The following is an 18,272-nucleotide window of genomic DNA, read 5'->3' as shown; positions in this document are numbered from 1 at the left end:
TCCCGCGGATTTCACAGTGACGTGTATGATGAAATTACTGAGTGAACGGTAAAAGCACACCAGAAATGCAATCCAAAGCTTTTTTCTGCTTTGCAAGGAGTGCCTACAAATCACTCATTTGGACATAATGAATGTAAGTTCCATTCAAAACCAACAGTATGAACTGAGTTCAGTATTTAACATACCACGCACCAGAATGATCCCAAAATATATCAGGCCAGGAAGTGGATTAATTACAACAACTCGCCACCAAGCCCCTGGTATATTTCAAGTACATAGAAAATGTATTTCTATTTTGGACACTGACTTCTTTATGAAACTGTGCCAGGATGTCAGCAGGCTGTTTGGACTCTCTGACAGACACTCTTAGCAGCATCAGTTTCCTGGAGGCAGTAATAATTATCAAATCTCTTCGATAGACAGACAGCTATCAGACATCTGTGTATCCCAGACGTACAAAAACATCCCCAGCCAACCATGTGGCTACCAATGGATGTGCTCAGACAAAGAAGTTCAAGAGAAGTGCCTCAGGCCAGATCCTCAGCTGCAGAAAATCAGCGAGGCACAGTCGACCCGCCTTCCTCACGCCGTGTGCCTCTTCTTGGGAGGAAACCCCTGCCCAGCCATCACGGGGCAATGGGAGGTCACAGAGGGAATGGGCTGGATGGGATGGGGAACCTCCTGCAGGGCTTCAGGGCCAGGCCTGGGGATGACCACATATGCTCTATACAAGATACTTCCCATTTCTAAAGGGTCAGAAATGGATATGCAAAAGAGGCTGCCTGGGTTCCTTGTGTCCTTACCTCAGTTTGAGCTGATGAGGGGACAGATTCCTCCTTCCTAACAGGGTCTGGACATGTGTCTGAACAGCGCCTGGGCACAGCCTCAAGCACTGTCTGTACTGGCAGCTGGGAGCCTGCCCTCCGGCACTGTCTTGTCCTCTGCCAGTGCAGAGGTTCAGGAAATAGCACAGGCTCTGGGGCTTCTTCCTCCAGGCAGTGTAGAAGAGATGGCTCCGTCTGGGAGGAGGAGAGGTCGTAAGGATGCACACCAGGCTGCACCTGGGCTGGATTGTTTTCCATTGTGGGTGAAGCCCACAGATTTTCTAGGCAGGGCCCACTGGGACAGGCTCACACAACATCCAAGTGCTTGGGCACCCAACGGTGTGAGGGTAGTCCTTCAGGAGAACACAAGGAGGAGCTTCCCAGATCCAAAAGGGGTTTTGCTTTGCAAGAAAAGATGAAGAAAAGCACTCATCAGCAGAAGATGAGTAGAATCAAACACGCAGTTCCCTGTGAGCCTAAGGGCTTTGGTGCTTGGTGCGCTCACAACCTGGCTCTGTGCATCTAAGAAAGTGCAGGGAGTGCTTGCCCGGTGTAACTGCTGGGTGTCCACCCCAGGCAGCCTTAGCACCGCCCGGAGGTGTCGCATCCCCCTGGGTCACACATCACTGCAAAATGCACAGAAACAGTACGTTTTTCAGGGACTCTTGTGAAGTGCAGCTTCGGGCCGCAGTGTGGCCAGGGCAGCACTGTGGTGAGACATGGGCAGTGGGGCAGAACTGTCACCTCTCCCTGCCAGGACACTGCTGCAATCCCTGGGCTACCCAGCGGAGCAGAGTTTGCTCCTTGCTTTCCATCACTGCCACTTAAGGTCTTTTTCTGTCCCTAGCTCTAGACTGAGGCCATTCGTTTGCAGTGGCTGTCATAGACCTGGAAATGAATTTGATTATTCGTATCTAAGCCGGTATTGTGCAAAACGGGCTGTGCATGCTTTCCAGTTTCTGTGTGACGCAAGAACACTGTTACCAAATGAGTTAAGGTCTCTGTGACCTCAAAATGAGGAGGAGAACGAGAAAGCCCAGAAAGATAAATGTTACCTGGCAATAGTTTTATTTTCAGCTAAAACACTGAAGTTCAGTGTTTACTTTCCAAACAGTAGCCGATTTTGCAGGTCTGGTTTGGGAGTTTACCGCCCTATTGTGTTACTTCACTGGAGACCAGAGCAAAGTTCAGGGAGATTCAGGAGCTGCTGGCAGTCAGGTCCAGAGATGAGGCCACAGAGGCCAGTCCTGCAGCCCTGATGGGCTCCAGGCAGCCACTGTTGGTGCTACCACCAGGAATGGTCTCTGAAGCAGGACCCTGTTTTTTTTGGTGTGTATGGTGGGAGCTGCCAGAGCAAGAAGAGAGGGAAGACACTCTAACAGAAGTTGGAACCGGATGGTAATGTGATACGGTGCTTTTTCACCTCCAGGTCATCAATTCAAATCTCGCCTGTTTAGAAGTGGTCAAAAATTATTTCCATATGGATCAGGAGAGATTCATGGTGGACACAGGGGTTGCTGTATCAAAACAGACAAGATAGTCTGGAGATAAACAGTTGCACAATAGTTACTTGTGTGGAGAGGTCTGCAAGGTATAAAGCTAAGTAGTTCCTGACCAGTTTTTACCCCTGGATCATGAGAGCTAGGTTTCTTTGCAAATAACTTATCATTTATTTCTGTCTGCTAAAATGTATTCTTTTTTTCTTACACTATAACTATAAATAATGACCCTCCCCTTTGACTTTCTCAATAGCCTGTCTGTGCAGGGGGTTATAAACAGGCAGGTATATATGACATTCATTTAACAGGAGTCAGCTCAAGTTCTTTAGGTGCTTATCAAGAAAACATCAGTGCTAAATTGTGTACTAGAATTACTCTGACAGGCAGAAAGTGCTTCTCAATATTTTAGCAGAAAAATGCACAGGGTGCTGAACAAAGCCTGTATAAAATGCATCAAGAAAGCTTATCAAATACATGACGGGTGGTAACGAAGTAACAGGGGAGCCCAACAGAGCAGAGGTGTCTCTGAAGAACAGTCAGCAGCAACAGATCCTCCTGCAGCTGAAATGTGGGACTACAGCAAATGTATAGATTTCAGCTAGGTACAGCGATGGAAATTTTGCATATAGCATTTAACCACGGCTACAAGGTCCATTCATAGAACCAGAGAATCACAGAATGGTTTGGGTTGGAAGGGACCTTAAAGCCCACCCAGCTCCAACCCCCTGCCATGCCAGGGACAGGTCCCACCAGCCCAGGTTGCCCAAAGCCCCATCCAGCCTGGCCTTGAGCACCTCCAGGGATGGGGCACCCACAGCTGCTCTGGGCAGCCTGTGCCAGGGCCTCACCACCCTCTGAGTGAAGAATTTCCTCCTGACATCTAACCTGAATCTCCTTGTTTTAGTTTAAAACCATTCCCCCTCCTCCCATTTCATAAGCTGCACTACCCTAAGTATTTTACGGAAATATACCCAATATCAACTGAAATATTATAAAAATTAATATAATCAAGAGCAATGAACTAACAACTACTGTACTTTGAATTTTGCTTATATCCTTGATAAACTCAACGAGGTATTGTGCTTGAACTAAGCTGTTCAGCTATCAGATGAAGAAAAATGACACTTTTCCTCTCCCTGTTCTAACCATTACATTTGTATTTCCAAGATCTCTAGTTGTGGTGGGAAGCCTGCCACTGAGGAAGGCTGGGTCAAAGCAACTGAAAAATAGTGGATTGTACTAGTGTAGAAGAAATGAGAATTTGATTTTTAATACATTTTTTTTTCACAGTTTTTATACTCCCAGAACATAAAACCATTGCAAAAGTAGCAACCTTAAACTTGCAGTAGTGAAGGTAGCTTTCTGTATATAAAACATATGAAATCCTAACCCCGCTGGCATCAGTTGGTTGACTTCCATTGCATATATACGTACCTGACTGGATATAGATGCCAGTGCCTGAATTTTCAGGCTACCAAAAGAGTAATTTGAAGCAATGTGTTTTGAATTTGCCAGGTAAAATACAAGATTTCAGTGCCAGTCAAATAGCTATTAAATGTCACTTTGTGTACTTGGAAAACTGTGATGCTTTCTGCTCCCCTCCACAAGTGGAGTAGAAGTGCTATTTACTTTGTCATCAGCTAAAGTTATTGGTGCACCTCCTGAGATGTTGCAGGGTTTTCCAGCAGCAGTCAGGGGAGGTCAGTTTAATATGCTAATAAATATTTTTTGAATGACCTGACTTTGTATTTGGTATTAAAAACTCAGAGCAGTGCCAAGTAGGATAGAAAATAAAGAATAAAAGTTCCACAGATTTTGCCAAAATTCTCCACGGATTACTATTAGCTTCATTTATGAGACTGCACAGAGGACTGTGAAATCTCCTTTGAACTCTTAGGGCCAGATGGTTTTGCTGTTACATCCTAATGACCCACAGCAGTGTGCATACACAGACGCCCTGGTTGCCAGTTGACTGCAAACATGCAATGTGGGCAGGAGAATTCACAACCTGCCCCTCCAAAACACGAGCAGCTCCTGCTTGGGCGGAGAGGGAACCTCCCCTCGCTATTGATGCTGTGAAAAGCTTTTCTCCTCCCCCCTCTAAGGGAAGATCATTTCCAAAGCAAGCCGTGAGCATACCTGGATAGGAGCAGTGAATGGCAGGCTCACTGCCCCACACAGCCTGTGGTGGAGTCCTGCTGGTGGCCGTGAAGCTGGAAATTGCTTTTGTTGAGAGGAGAGGAGGCTCTCACAGCCTCTGTGGGCCTCCAGTCCCAGTGTTGGAGCACTGCGTGCTCGAGGAGTGAGGGAAAGGCTGGACTCGAACCAATTAAAGCTGTAGGGCAGAACAGTAGTTATTATGCTGTCATATGGAACTGCTTGGAAAACATGATTTATTTTGGATTATATTGGTTTCAACTGGTATAATATGAACTTCCTGATTTTTCTAGGATATGTAGACAAAAAGTCTAAATATGGTTTTACTCATCTTTTAATTTAGAACTACAAGTGTTTGGGTGACCTATGAAATTATTTTAATGATCTCTGCGCAACACTGAGCTGTCAGCACTATAAATGTCATCCTAACTGGGTATTAGTTTCCATCACGGTCATTTAGCCTCACCAGCAGAGCTACCTCCATGCGAATGTCTTGTCTGTGTCAAGCTGTGGGAATAAAATAGAGAGTCACTGTTGCCAAGAAGCATCAGTCAAACATCTTCATAATACCCCATTTAAAGAGGAAGACGCAGACACAAAACCTAGGAGCACCATGACTGTGCGGCGTGCCCTTGGAGCTTCAGGCACAGCAGTAGGTGAATGATTTGCATGCAGGCCAGTGCTTTTATCTCCGATCATTAAAAATGTGTTCCAGCGTCGTTCGTCCTGGTTGACATAGACTTACCCATAGCCATCCTTATTTTTATAGGGCTACGAAAAGTCAAAGGGTAAGAAGAAGCACTTTAGAGAAGGGGAGGTGTGACAAATTGAATTTGATACAACTTCTGGCTGCTGGTACAAGATGAATATGGACTCGTCACATGAGGCGGCTCTTTTGTTCTCGTGTAGGAAGCAGAGAAATTGTTTGACCGGTGTCTGTATTTACCAACAGAGAGAAAAGTTATCTGATGATACAGGTTTTGGCAGAGACAAGGAGTGCCTGAACAAGGTTTTGTCTGCAAGGACACATCTAGGATATTGACAAAGGGTAAAGTGACAGAATTTGAAAATAAATAGAGGGGTGAGGTGGCAGAGGAGCAGTGAAAGATGTGTGCTGTAGAAGATAAACAGTTGGGCTTTGAACTTCCAAACCTTACAGCCAAAGATAAAACCACCAAAAGGTTTGTGTACATTGCTCTCTACGTGGTTAATTTTTTTCTCTTCAAAGTTAGAGATCTTATCACAAAGTTTTAAATTACAGTATTTTGTCTTAGCTAGTGTAGACATAGTAGTTTAAACATGCATTCTGCTGTATTTTGGATTTGTTCTCAGACGGTAGGCTTTTAAATGACGTGGTCACAGGATTTTTCCAACACTGTCACCTGGTCTTTCTGCCTCAAAACAGATTTAAGAAAGCTGCTTGAGACTGTCCTGCGCTTGTATTTGACATAAACCAGTAAAGTTTGATTTCAGGTACCCAGAATTTCAGCTGATACAGTTTCGGTGTAAAATAGTTGGTTTTCCAACTTGGGATAAAAGTAAAATGTGAAAGTTGTGTGTTTCACACAGCTCCCCTTATGTGCGATCACTTAGGTAAGCAAGCCAGCCTCTGGCAGAGCAGGAGGGCTGCCATCTTACTCTGCAGTCTCCTGGAGGGATATATAATAGTTCAGAGCTCTCATGTCTCACGTACAACTTCATTTTGCTCCGAGGCATCTCTTTAAAGTCTCTTGTCCTTGTCTTTTTTTGTGGTTCCAATCTTTTCCGTAACCAAGACGGATTCCCTTTCTTCCCAACTAGTCAAACATGCATTTGCAAGAGCCTTTCAGATCAGAGGTGTCTCTGAAAAGATCTCTTAACTCTCTTTGTGAACACAAGACTCAGTGAGTAGACGCATTTGTATCCACAGTGTGTCAAGCAGTTCCCAAAGACGTCGCTTCCACAACGGTTATAGAAATCAAGGGGGTGCTTAGGAGACTTTTCATTATTCCTGTCCGCCTCAGTTCTCCTGCTTTGGGCTGCCCCAAGTGCCGTGGTTGTTGAGTGAGCAGACGCAGGGATCCTGGCAGGATAGGATCTTGCTGGTTTTACCCAGGGAGTGTTTGTCTGGTTGCATCACCAGCAGGACCAGTGGTGCCCCTGGGTGCCAGCCCTCGCCGTGCTTGCCGTGCTTCAGCCCGCACACGCCGCAGCCCTGAGCTTGGCAGGCGTGGGCACGGCTCCCAGTGTGTCGGTGCTGCGTGCCGCTAGCGCCGGCCAAGGGGCTGAGCCCTGCTTTTCGTCCCGCGTAGCTCCGCTTCTTCCATCTAAGGGAGAAAGCACAACATGCGCTGTTCCCTGCTGGAAACCTCGCTGGCAGCAAGCAGACGCTGCCAGGGAGCTCTTGACATGAAGCACTGAGATAGCAAAGATCTCGAATGACTGAGATTCCTGCGAGCTTTGGTCAGTATCACAGGCAGTTTCCAACTGGGCAAAGTACAATATTTTCCCTCTGCTTTTTATGAATGGCTGTATAGTATTGTGCTCGAGTCAGAGTCCCTGCAAAAGCCATTCATAAAAATAAAAACAAAACAAAACAAACACACACAAAAACTTTCTAGGTCCAGTCTGGAGCCACTGGGTGCCAGAGGCTGGGAAAACACACTGGCAGCCCGAGCCCCAGCTATCACTGAAAGTATTCAAGGGGCTTTCTGGTGGTCTGAAAAGTATGAAGTGCTGTGTAGAAGGGCAGCTGGTAGAATTACTTTGACACATACTAGGCAGAAAGCCAGGGCTGGCCTTGTTTCAGACATTGTCTTTCCTCTCATTGAAGTGTCAGGACCTAATTCATGGAAAATTTGGTGAGTTGGCAGCCCTTTCAGAAGATTTCATTGAGCTACAGTGTGTGAGAGTCACATGAATGCAGAGCACACAGCCAAAAATATATGGGGATTTCTGAACAGGAGAAAACAGTCAGCCGCTAAGAATGTCTACAGATTTCATGTGGCTTGGGAGTAAACACGTGCACAGGTGTAATCAGCAGGCAAGAAAAAGAAAATAAAGTGGAAAAGCACTTCAGATTACCGAGGAGCTCAATGAATTCTGTAATTACGAGGGATTCCTATGAAACAAATAATTCCTTTGTCCAAGGGCAGCAAATGTCCCGTAATCAGTTCAGGGCTTGCAGTCCACCTGGAGAAGGCATCAATAAAATGTGTGCTTGGGTAATCGCTTCTCCATTGCGAGGGAGTTTAATGGAAAAGAAAAGGATCCACCCTGAAGTTTAAAGACGGACCCAGTCATCGCTTTTTTTTCCCTCTCATATTTATTCGAGAGCAGAACTTGGAGCCTGAGGCAGAGATACAAAAAATAAAACAGCAATAGGATTCCGCTGAATTAGAAAAAATGACTGAAAATAAACAAAGCATCTCTTGTTAAAATGGGACGCTTGTGGTGGGCAGTCTGAATTGAATCAGTTACATTTAATTTACATTTTCATTGATCCTTCCCACTGAAATATTGCTCTGAAAGGCCAGTTACACTAAACTGTTTATTCAGAAATATTCCAGTTATTTCCTACTATACTGTCATGAAAATTAGGGTTTTGGCTATCCAGAGGGACGGCATGTTGGCTTCTGCCCAAGTGAGGCACTAAAATCACGGCTGGGATTAGGAACAGGCAGGAAGGAAGGGCAGGAAGAAAATCATTGGGTGCGATTCATGTACTTTGAAAACAGAAAATCCTGGGGGGCAGAGAGGGGGAAGGCAGGCAGCTTTTCCCCACTGGAGTAAGAAAAGCCCTTTTGTGCTCATGGTGTCGGGATTTCATCCTTTATCTGTGGTCTTATTGTTCGTGCTGCTCCTAGCACCCACAGGGGTCACATCAGCAGAGCAACCGTGGTGTATTTTAAGCGTGCAGGCGTTAGTTCCTTAACTGATCCTCCTCCTCCTCCCCGGGGCTTGGATGCAGGGCCCCGGCACCTCAGTGGGTTTCCTGACTCTCCTGAGGACCATATTTCCTGCTCCTGGGTAGGGGCAGCCAGAAAAAGGTTGCTGCTGAGGTCCCTGTGGCTGTGCCACAAGGCTATGGGCAAGCAGGTAGACACAGCCCCATCTCTCCTTGGCCACGCACCCAAGCAGCCTGGTGATGGGCATCCCCAAAATCACATCCAGTGCTTTCATTCAGCTACAGCTTCCAAACCAGAGCACCCAGGAACCAGAGGTGCTGCCCACCCCAGCCTGATGGCTTCAGCAGGGATGGCTGTGGTTGGGTGGGAAGCCCTGGCTCAGGAACACGTTCCTCACCTCTCTGCCCGAGCCTCGTGGCCAGCAGGGAGGGCTTCCCTACAGCTCATGGCCAAAAGAGTGGGGGAAAAGAGTAATCAGCATCCATGGAGATAACAAACTCTAGTTTCAAAACTAGGACATTCGCAGTCTGGTATGTAATGCAGCCAAGTAAATCCAGCAGTACCATGGAAGAGCTGGAAGATGTAACATGCTGCGTTAGGTATCACTTTGGTTTTAATTACACAAATTCAGCATATTCTTCTGGTTCCACAGCAGTAGGAACTACTTCAGAGTAAGGTCATAGATAACATGAAGGAGAGGCTAGGTGCGAGACCAGGGTACATTCATCACTCCATTTCTGATTATGGGTTTTGCCTGTGTTTTTATTTCTTATGCTGAAACTATTTTTCCCAGCACCTGTGAAATGACTGCTAAGTGACCTCAGTAAATTTTGCTTCTCACCAAGCTTTTGTTTCGTTTTTCAGCCTCAACAAGTGGTTCAAAAGAAGCCTGCTCAGGTAAGAAAAAATGCTTTAAATTCCTTACTCTATCTTAAATTGAATACGTCTTCAGTATTTAAACCAGTAAAGAGTGAGGGGAAATGCATCAATAATATGAAATGGAGGATAGCTGCTGGCTTGTTTGGCACAACCACCCAGACAATTCACGTGGTGGCCCTCAGGAAGGAGAGGAGGCAGCAGTGGAACTGCTTGAAGTGGAAGGTGCTTGCTCAGAAGTGTCCTCAGAAATGTCATTTATGCAACCTCCACCTGGTGAAGACAACACAGCCACACAAATGTCTGGTGCCAGTCCAGCTTGAGCTGGGCACCCTGGGCAACCATGAGCCTGGGCTGCTTGCAGGAAGGGGGGACACAGGTGTAAAACCCTTCTCGCCACTGGTATAAACGAGTCTCTAAATCCACAGAAAAAAAGAGGCTGAACTTGATAATTAAACCATCTTAAATACTAACACATTTGAGGATCTTTTGTTGGATGGCGTTTTTCTTCTTTTCTTCTTTAACACCTTGGACAAAGTGCAAGCTAAGGTGTAATGAAACCAAACACTGCGTTTATGGTCTTCTCTTCCATTTTGTTTCCCCAGCCCACTCATGTCAAAACAAACAAAGAAACAAACAAAAAACATTCCAACTCTGCCACTTTGTTATGTATGCTGCAGCAGAGAAGAGTATGTGGGCATGGGAGCAGGTCTGCAGAAAAGGTTCATTGCTTTTCAGGAAAGAGGTCCACTTTCAGAAGGGAATAATGCCTCTGTTTTTCTACCGTACGGTTTTAATACAGTATTGTACAGTGTACACTATTGTAATGTCTCCCGTAATCTGAATTAAGAGCTGTTACATAAGAAACAGAAAACATCCTAGCTGTGAGTTGAAGGGGTGAGATGATGCAACACTCAAAAGTATGCAGAGGAATCAGGTTTCTGCAAAAGGAATCAATACACTCACAGTAGTGGTGAATGAGTGGGGCTGGCTATGATATTAATGCCTCCTAATGGCAGAGATAACATTCAGGATGAATGTGGTAGTATCTTGAAGTAAGGTAAATTTTGCAAGGAGAGGTAATGTCTTTTATTGGGCCAGCTTATGGAAGAAACGCAGCAACCGTCCCCGAGGACTTACCTTCTGACTGCAACACACAATTCAAAACACGCCGAGTTGGTCTAATAAAAGATATTTCCTCTCCCTGGTCTCACTTACATCCTTCAACTGCTAGGGCCGCAATCATGCTGTTCCTCCCGCAGCCTGGTAGTAAATCTGTCGGTGGGCACAAAGCCAGCCGTCTCCTCCATGGCACCTGGGGGGCTCAAATCGTGCTGTGCCAAGGAGGCCAAGCCCAGGAGGTGAAGATGGGGGCTGTTTGCACTGCTGGTACCCCCGGTGGGTGGCAGGGAGCTCATGCCCATGGGGGTCGGCAGGATAAAGGGGTCTGGAGCTTGTAGCCCTGCCTCTAGCCAGGCAGAAACTGTGCTGCCCATAGTGTTGCTTGCACCTCCATTTCCACAGGCACTTAGTCCTGAGTGTTTAGTTTGAATGCTAATCGAGTGCAAGCTCTGGCATGGGAGACGAAGAAATGCCTGGGACCAAGACTGAGGTGGGGTGTCAGAGGATGGAGCGGGGACCTGGGACTCATCGCTTGGTAGCAGAACAAAGTAAGGACAGATTTAATGATGTAGGAGTTTGAACCAAAGCGCCGGGATTCCCTGTATAGACCTTCTTGTCCTTTATTTCCCGAAACGGTGACTGGTGGGGATGCCACAGGGTGTTTCAGCCACAGCTGCTGCTGCACGGTGCCTCTGCAGAATCTCCATGGTTGGGGAGGGCAAGAGAGAGAAAAGGAGGCCCTTTGACAGTCCCATTAGTAATGGAAATGTTTGCATAGAAAACGAGGAGGCACAGAAGAATGCATGAAAGGAGAGAGAAGGCTTTTTAGCAATCCCCAGTCATCACAACACAACTAGTGAAATTACAGTCTTTAAATTATTTGTGTGCCATGTCTTCACTCAGAGAACATTTCTTTTTTTAATCCTTGGCCTGAGGGATTTTCAATGAAATCATTGACTTGTCTTTAACCCTTCCTGCTCTAAATAGGCCCTGCTCCCACACTTAGGCTGACACAACATTGCATTTTTGCTGGCTGTGGGTGTGCAGCAGAGAAAAAAATGTATATTGCTGTGAGCAAGTCTTCCTGAGGCTAAAAGAAAGAAGAGGTAAAACAGTGCGATTCCTGGGATGGCCAGGAACTTCATGCTGCTGGTTTTCACTGGAGTCCGGTTGCCTTTCTCCGTTGTCTTTTTACACTACTGAATTTCCCTTTAAAGGAGGGAGGTACAGACTCAGAATTAACAACACGAACATGAGCTCATGCAGGCTTCCTAATCTGAGCTGTCTAAGGAAATAGTGATAAATTATATAAACATGGGGACTACATGGAAGTTCATGGAGGATAATGTAAATCTTACACTACATTCAGAGGAATCTCTTCCTTTTCCATCTGTTTCCTTCAAAATATCCTCCCAGATGGCTTTACCATGTGGCAGTCTGGATTAAGTTAGAAATGTATCCTTTCTTCATCAGTGAGGACTGTAAGAGGTTGCAGTCAGGACCTGCTGTGTGATGGTGAGCATGTTACCCCACTCTGCCATGGTAAAAGGGGCAGAAAACCCGGGTCAGGTTTTATCCCTGAGTGCTGTGCTTTGAATTTCTGGCATTTTCCAAAAGATTTCTGTTAGTGTTAGTTTACATCACTGTTGCTCTTGTTCCTGTTGCTACTGCATATGCCTCTTGGTTTTGTTTTATGTTTAAAAATGTAGAAGCAGTAAAACCAGACAGAATTCTTCGATTCATCATAGCTCCTTTCCCATCACCTTTTCCCAGATTTTAAGCATTGTGCAGGGCTCTTCCATGCTCTAAATTTCTTTATGGATGTCTAATGTCCAGTTTAGGGCCATGCAGATGCCAAAATAATCTTCTGTGATATTTTCAAACATCCTCAGAGCTGTGAAGATCGACCATAAGACAAATCCTACAGTAAACTCCACTGGACATCTGCCCACCCATATTATTAATACAAAGCTTTAAATAATATAGTCTGTACACACGTTTTTGATGGTCACTGATGCATCCTCTCACACTTCCTTGGGGAAATGAGGAGAAGATAGCAAGCCTAACTGCACGTCATCGGTAAATTCAGCTTATTCGTGTAATTATGTGCCTAAACCTCAAAAACAAGAAGCTCCTTTTAAATCCTCTCTGTCTCCAAAGAATGTGCAGTCATAACTTATAAGTATGATGAGGTAATATTCTTACCAGGGTGTAAAAATAAGCAGGCCAAATAGAAATTTCTGCATTTCCTTGTTTTTAAGCTATTTGTAGCAGCTGTAGCCTCAGCCATATGGGGGAGTTACACTCTTAAGTAATGCAAAGGAAATAGATATTTTTAGGAAAACATCATGAAAGCTATCAAAGTTTTCTGGAAACAGGACATGTTTTATTTTTATCATTTCTGGAGAAAAGAAATGCAGTGAGTGTAGAACAGCCCTTTGAAAACTTTCTTATAATCTCTTTGGGAGGTCTATTAGAATCTGAAATCCTTGCAGCCTCTTAAGTTTGTGTCTGAGTCTGAAAGACAGCATATCACTCACTCTAAGCCTAAGTGTACTTTTCACCTAATGCTAAGCACATTAGGTGCTTTTAAAACAAAAACAAAACAAATAAATCCCAACAAGAAAAAGAGCAAAAAAGAAAAGCATTGTTTTGTATAAGAACGTAAATGCAGATTCACTGCATTTTTTCATCTTACTCAGCTCTTAGGCTTGGTATCAATAAAGTTGTGCATGTTAATTAGTCATAATACATATACACCTCACAGCTTCAGGTTGTATGTGTTCCCCATCTGCCTCCATCACATGTGCACTTGATGTAGGACAAGCAGTAAATCCTAAAAGCGTCAGACAGGCTCTGCAGCCCAGGACTTGCACTGATGATTCACACATTCATATGCAGCCCAGAAGCATCAGGCTTCGTGAGTGCAGCTGAGCCCAGGAGACGACATGGTGCTTGTGGGGCAGGTCTGACATGCTGGGACAGCCTGGCTGGTGGCCCCACTGTGCCCAAGTACGGCGTCACCTCTTTGCACTGTGTAGTGCATCTGCACTTCCACAAGCTTCAGATGTTCTGCATACCTGCTACCACCACATGGGGATTTTTGTCTTGTTCTCTCCAGGAAATCCCAGAGAGAAATGTGGTCAAAAATAACCCAAAGGTTCCGTGTTAGCAAGGACTCAGGCTGAAAGAAAATCCTAGTGTCACAGAAAGCCTGGCAAATCACTCACAGCCACACGGGTGCACTTACATGTTGAAGAGAATGTGTCCCAGCCCAAGCCCACCCCGAGCCCTTCCCAGTGGGGAATATTGCAGCTTTGCTCATCGCAGCCATGGCTGTAGAAACACCTCCGCCCTGGGGGTGGACCTGCTTCCCTGGGGTTTCCATGCTCTTCCCGCTGCATCCAGCAAGCTGTGTTGTGTGTCCGGTACTTTTTGTGTATTTACTGATAAGGAGAATTGGACAGCTGTCAGTTCCCAGAGGGAGAAAACTTTATTTTCCATATGTAGATGGAATTTTACACTTCAGTGTAGGTTGCATGCGTGTTGTGCATACCACTCCAGAACATCCTCTGAATGGTTGAGTTACCATTCTTTTATTAGTGTTATTTTTAAAGCAAACACCGAATGTTTTCCCTAAGACAGTGGTAGAGGCCATCTTATATATGCTGGAGGCCCCAGGCACCACGTGCTCATACATGGGGCAAGTGGATATCATGATATCACAGCTCAGTGAGCCTGGACTCACTGCACCTCCCCATGTGGGCCATGGTCCCAGAGGAGCTGCCCAAGGTTTTCCCAGTGCGGGTAAACCCTGGACCTGCTGTGGGGCCCCCCAGCTCAGTGCCCTGCCTCCCACCACTGACAGACAGGGGGCAATGCTTACTGGCGCTGGCCAGGGTTTTATTTGCATAAATAGCTTCACGATGAAATAACCTGTTTTTATTGACCTTTTTCCCCATAGGTGTCCTTGGAAGGTTAGTTTTTCCAAAGCTTCACATTATTATGATCGCTTGAGGGTTTTTTTTAAATCAAAATAGGATTTAATTTTGGGTTTTGCTTTGGAAAAACCTTCCAGATTTTGATTCTGAGTGTTCTTGTAACATTGTTCTGATTTGAGGAGATTGTTTTAACAAATGGATGAAAATGTCTTATGAAGAAAGGGCTTGGGTTTGAAAACTAGCCTTTATTGTGGCCATTTCTGTTGTTCCGAGCAACCTCTAAGGATTGCTTAGCATAAGATGCAAATAAATAAATAAGAATAATATGAAATTTGTGGATTAGAGCTAGAATCATGAAGGAATTAGGTAGGTACCTGTACTGCAGGAAGGACGTTACCATTCCTCTGGAAGTGGTCCAAATTTGATTTTAAGGGAATCAGGAAAGCCCCTTACTTTCCACGTAAATACAGTAGATAGGGTCTCAAGGAGGTTGACAGTCTTTAAGGTCTTACTTTCTTTCTCCTTTCAGGGTAGAATGGTGGCAACTGCATGATGTGGTTTCCAGAGGAAGACATTCTCAGTCTTCTTTTATGGTTGGTTTATTGTGACGGGGAGTCTGAACGGTTTGTCTAAAATTTAAAAAAAAAAAAAAAGCACAGTTTTTTGAAACAAATACAAAAATATGTGGGGAAAAATGAAGAAGGTGCAGTTACCAGTTCTGTGAAATGCTGTGCTAAAGAATGAGGTCTAGAATAGGAAGTTGGGCATTTCTGATAGCAAATATTTTGTTATTTATATGACATAACTTCTGAATAGAATCTGAATAATATAAATCAGTGAGACCTAAATACCCAAATCATTTTAAGAATCAAATTTCCAAAGTTTAAGGGTTTATGATTCTTATTTATTACAAAGCTGTGATAGAGTAACATTTTTGAGATTGCTGCTTCCAGAAATTTGGATTTAAATAAATAAAAACAAAGGAGTGGAAAAAAATATGTGATGGGAAGGAAGTGAAGAAAAGAAAAAAATATTTTTAGTACAGGCGTATATTCAGATATTCGGTTACTTTAAAAGAGTAAGTCAGAAATACGGTGATCTGAAGATGTAGGTTGCTGCTCAATGAGGCAATCTTTTTTCATATTTTTATGGTTTCTTTTATTGATGGTGGTAGGCACACAATGGCCTCTCCGTGTCAGGATGGCAAACACTGCCAGTAAGTATAGTCCCACAGAGTAAATACCGGGCCAGAGTCATCTACTGAACACCAATTTTATGAAAAACGCTTTCATAAAAATTGCTTTTGCTCCCAGCAAAATACTCAAATACTTATTTATTTTCTTCAGCTGAACCCCATTATGTCATAAAAAAATACAAAGAGAGCTCCCCCAGCATTTCCACCATTTCATAGAGAATGCAAAGGGAACAGACAGATGGGTTTTACTAAGGTAGTTAAACATGTAATTGTTCATTAGAAACTACTACTTCACTTAACAGTGAGTTGGTAGATACTCAAATAACCTTGGTAATACAACCCTCAAGTTTTTTGGTCTAAATTTACCTATATATCCAGGCTGCCCTATTTCCCTGCAAGCAGAATTTGGCTGTTCACAGAGAGGAGCACCAAATCCCCAGCTCACTGCTTGCCCAGTCTCTCTCTTGGAGCCAGTGGACACCTTAGCTGCATTGCAAGACCGATGGACAAGCTCACAGCTGTGCCTGCCCAGCAGCTGCACTGCTGCAAGGCACTACCTTCCCCAGGCTCTTGTCTCAGGTTTCTGGGGACTTAGAAGCCCTCTGTGCCCTCTGCCAGCAGCCAGGATTTGGGGGGTGGTGGTGGGAGTGGAATGAGTTTTGCTGGGGAGCAGGAGCAACCTGATTCTCACAGCGCAGGAGGAAAATAGTTTGGATAAGCCCCAGCTTCACAGCAGAACCTGCCTTAGTGCTGAATTATGCATCCCCTTGCTTGGCGTGCCCATTGTACACAAAGCAGGCTGAGTGCCTGTCCCTTTGTCCCCATATGCTGACTGAGGAGCAGAAGTGTCCCAGTCACCCGTGATGGGGAAGCTTTATGCTTCCTTTGAATCTGTTAGTGCTGAGCACTGCAGTGTGCAAGCTTATTTTCAGGCAAGTCTTGCTGTGCCTTGATCCCCCCTCTGTTAAAACCAAGATGCTTCTTACATGAGGGAATTATGAGCATGCATACTTTCATGATTTGATGTGACTAAAACGGAATCAGATCATGGAAGATATTTTTGCTTCATGGTTTTCTGGAGACTAGCTGGGGGATTCGGAGTCTTATGTGCTGCAACATGCAGCTCAGGAGATGTCCTGGCTTTGTCGGCCAGCTTCTGAGGCAGTTGGAGCAGGAGTGTCACTGCATAGTCCAGCCTGGGAGGAGTCTTCAGCTCCAAACAGTCACATGGCAAAAAAGGTTATTTTAACTATTTAAATATGCTACACTTAATGTCCTTGACACAAGCCCTAGCACAGGAAGCCACCATCTGAATGCAGCACTGGTCACACATTTGCCAATTTGATACAGACATGCTATCAGGTTGCTGCTCTTTCCCGGGGTGCTGAGCAAGGCCTGCGCCTAAAATGCTCCCTGCAGAGGAAAGGACACAGAAACATCCTGGAACTACAAACATTGAGCAGCTCCATGCATGGCACTCGGGACTGGCTCTGCAACTGATGGCTGGGGGGCTGAAGGGGTGAGCTAAAACCTTTTCATGTCCTTGCACTCTGCCCACCTCCTGGTTCTCCCTTTGCAGCTTGGGGAAGAAGCCCGCCATGGGCAGGTGATGGCTGTGGACAGGCAGGCTTTGTGTTTGACCCCAAGGCTGTGACCACGGAAGCTGCTGAGAGACACCCCCTCCAGTTCAAAACCTGGCTCTGATTTGACACGAACCAAAATCTCGCTAACAATAGCCAGAAGAGACGGGGCTGTGACGTGTGCCTGGGAAACACCACTGAGAAAGATGGCTGGGCAGGAAACAGTGTTTACAGAATGTCAGTCAAGAGTAAATTAAACAGTGCTACTTTTACGTACATGTACTATGTATTTTGGCCGAGGTTTCCAAAAGTAACAAGACTCTGTACTGCTAATACTTGGGCATCCAACTTCACAGGCATACAGGATTCTAGGAAGTATTGGGCCACCCCCTGAAAATCTGGATTATTTTAGGATGTTTCCAGAATGATATCCAGAAAGTTGAAACTACCAGAACAATCAGCCTTTGGACTTCTGGCAATAAAAATAATCAAAATGCTAATTAGCCAAGATGAGGCATGTCAGAAGGCTGTGCAGAAAGAAAGCACCCTTTTCACTAAGAACTTGGTTACGGAGCCTCTCATAAAGGCTCTGCACCTTTCACAATCAAGCATTATTGCTGTTCCTCCACACCTAGCTGAAGTCACTGAAAAATGCTCTAATTCTTGGCATAAATATTAATAAGTGTCCAAGGGCTGTAACCCAGCTCATCTACTACACTGAAAAACATGGGATGTAAGCCCTCTCTAACTCAGATTGTCCTCAGGGTTATGTGATATGATCTTAAACAACACAACTACAATCCACTTCTAGGAATTGCTGCATCTTTGCTTGTTCAGAACCATATAAATTTTGTTGCAAATTATATGTTAAGAATGGGATATGCTGTAATGGAGGTTGAATAAGAGACATAATGAGAATGGAAGTTAAGACCAAAGAAAATACATTTGTCATCTGTTAAATAATTTGCTAGAATAGTCAGTTACAGTATGTGCATACCAGCAGTATTAAAAAAGATTTGGCTAGGGAAAATAGCAGTATGCTCAGCCCTCATTAACTGATATACATCTTTAAACATGTTCTGGAAGGAAGCAATAAGAAGCCAATATTTTATTTTATTCTGGGGTTTCCATGGCACTGGGGGAATTTTATAAGGTCCCCTTGTTGCCCAAAATAACAGTCTTAGAATAGAA

At 44.8% G+C, this 18,272-nt stretch overlaps 1 protein-coding gene across 2 annotated transcripts in view; it reads left to right on the top strand.

Moving 5' to 3' along the window:
* Positions 1-18,272, top strand: part of HMGA2 (high mobility group AT-hook 2) — a 114,989-nt gene that overhangs the window by 82,226 nt on the left and 14,491 nt on the right. For both annotated transcript variants that reach the window (XM_084499744.1, XM_084499743.1), the window contains one exon: positions 9,232-9,264. In XM_084499744.1, coding sequence (XP_084355870.1) covers positions 9,232-9,264 — 33 coding nt within the window. The remainder of the gene's footprint in view (positions 1-9,231; positions 9,265-18,272) is intronic.

The sequence above is a fragment of the Aythya ferina genome (genome assembly GCF_964211825.1).
Source record: "Aythya ferina genome assembly, chromosome: 1".
Lineage (NCBI taxonomy): Eukaryota > Metazoa > Chordata > Aves > Anseriformes > Anatidae > Aythya > Aythya ferina.
This window is presented reverse-complemented; position numbering and strand designations above follow the sequence as displayed.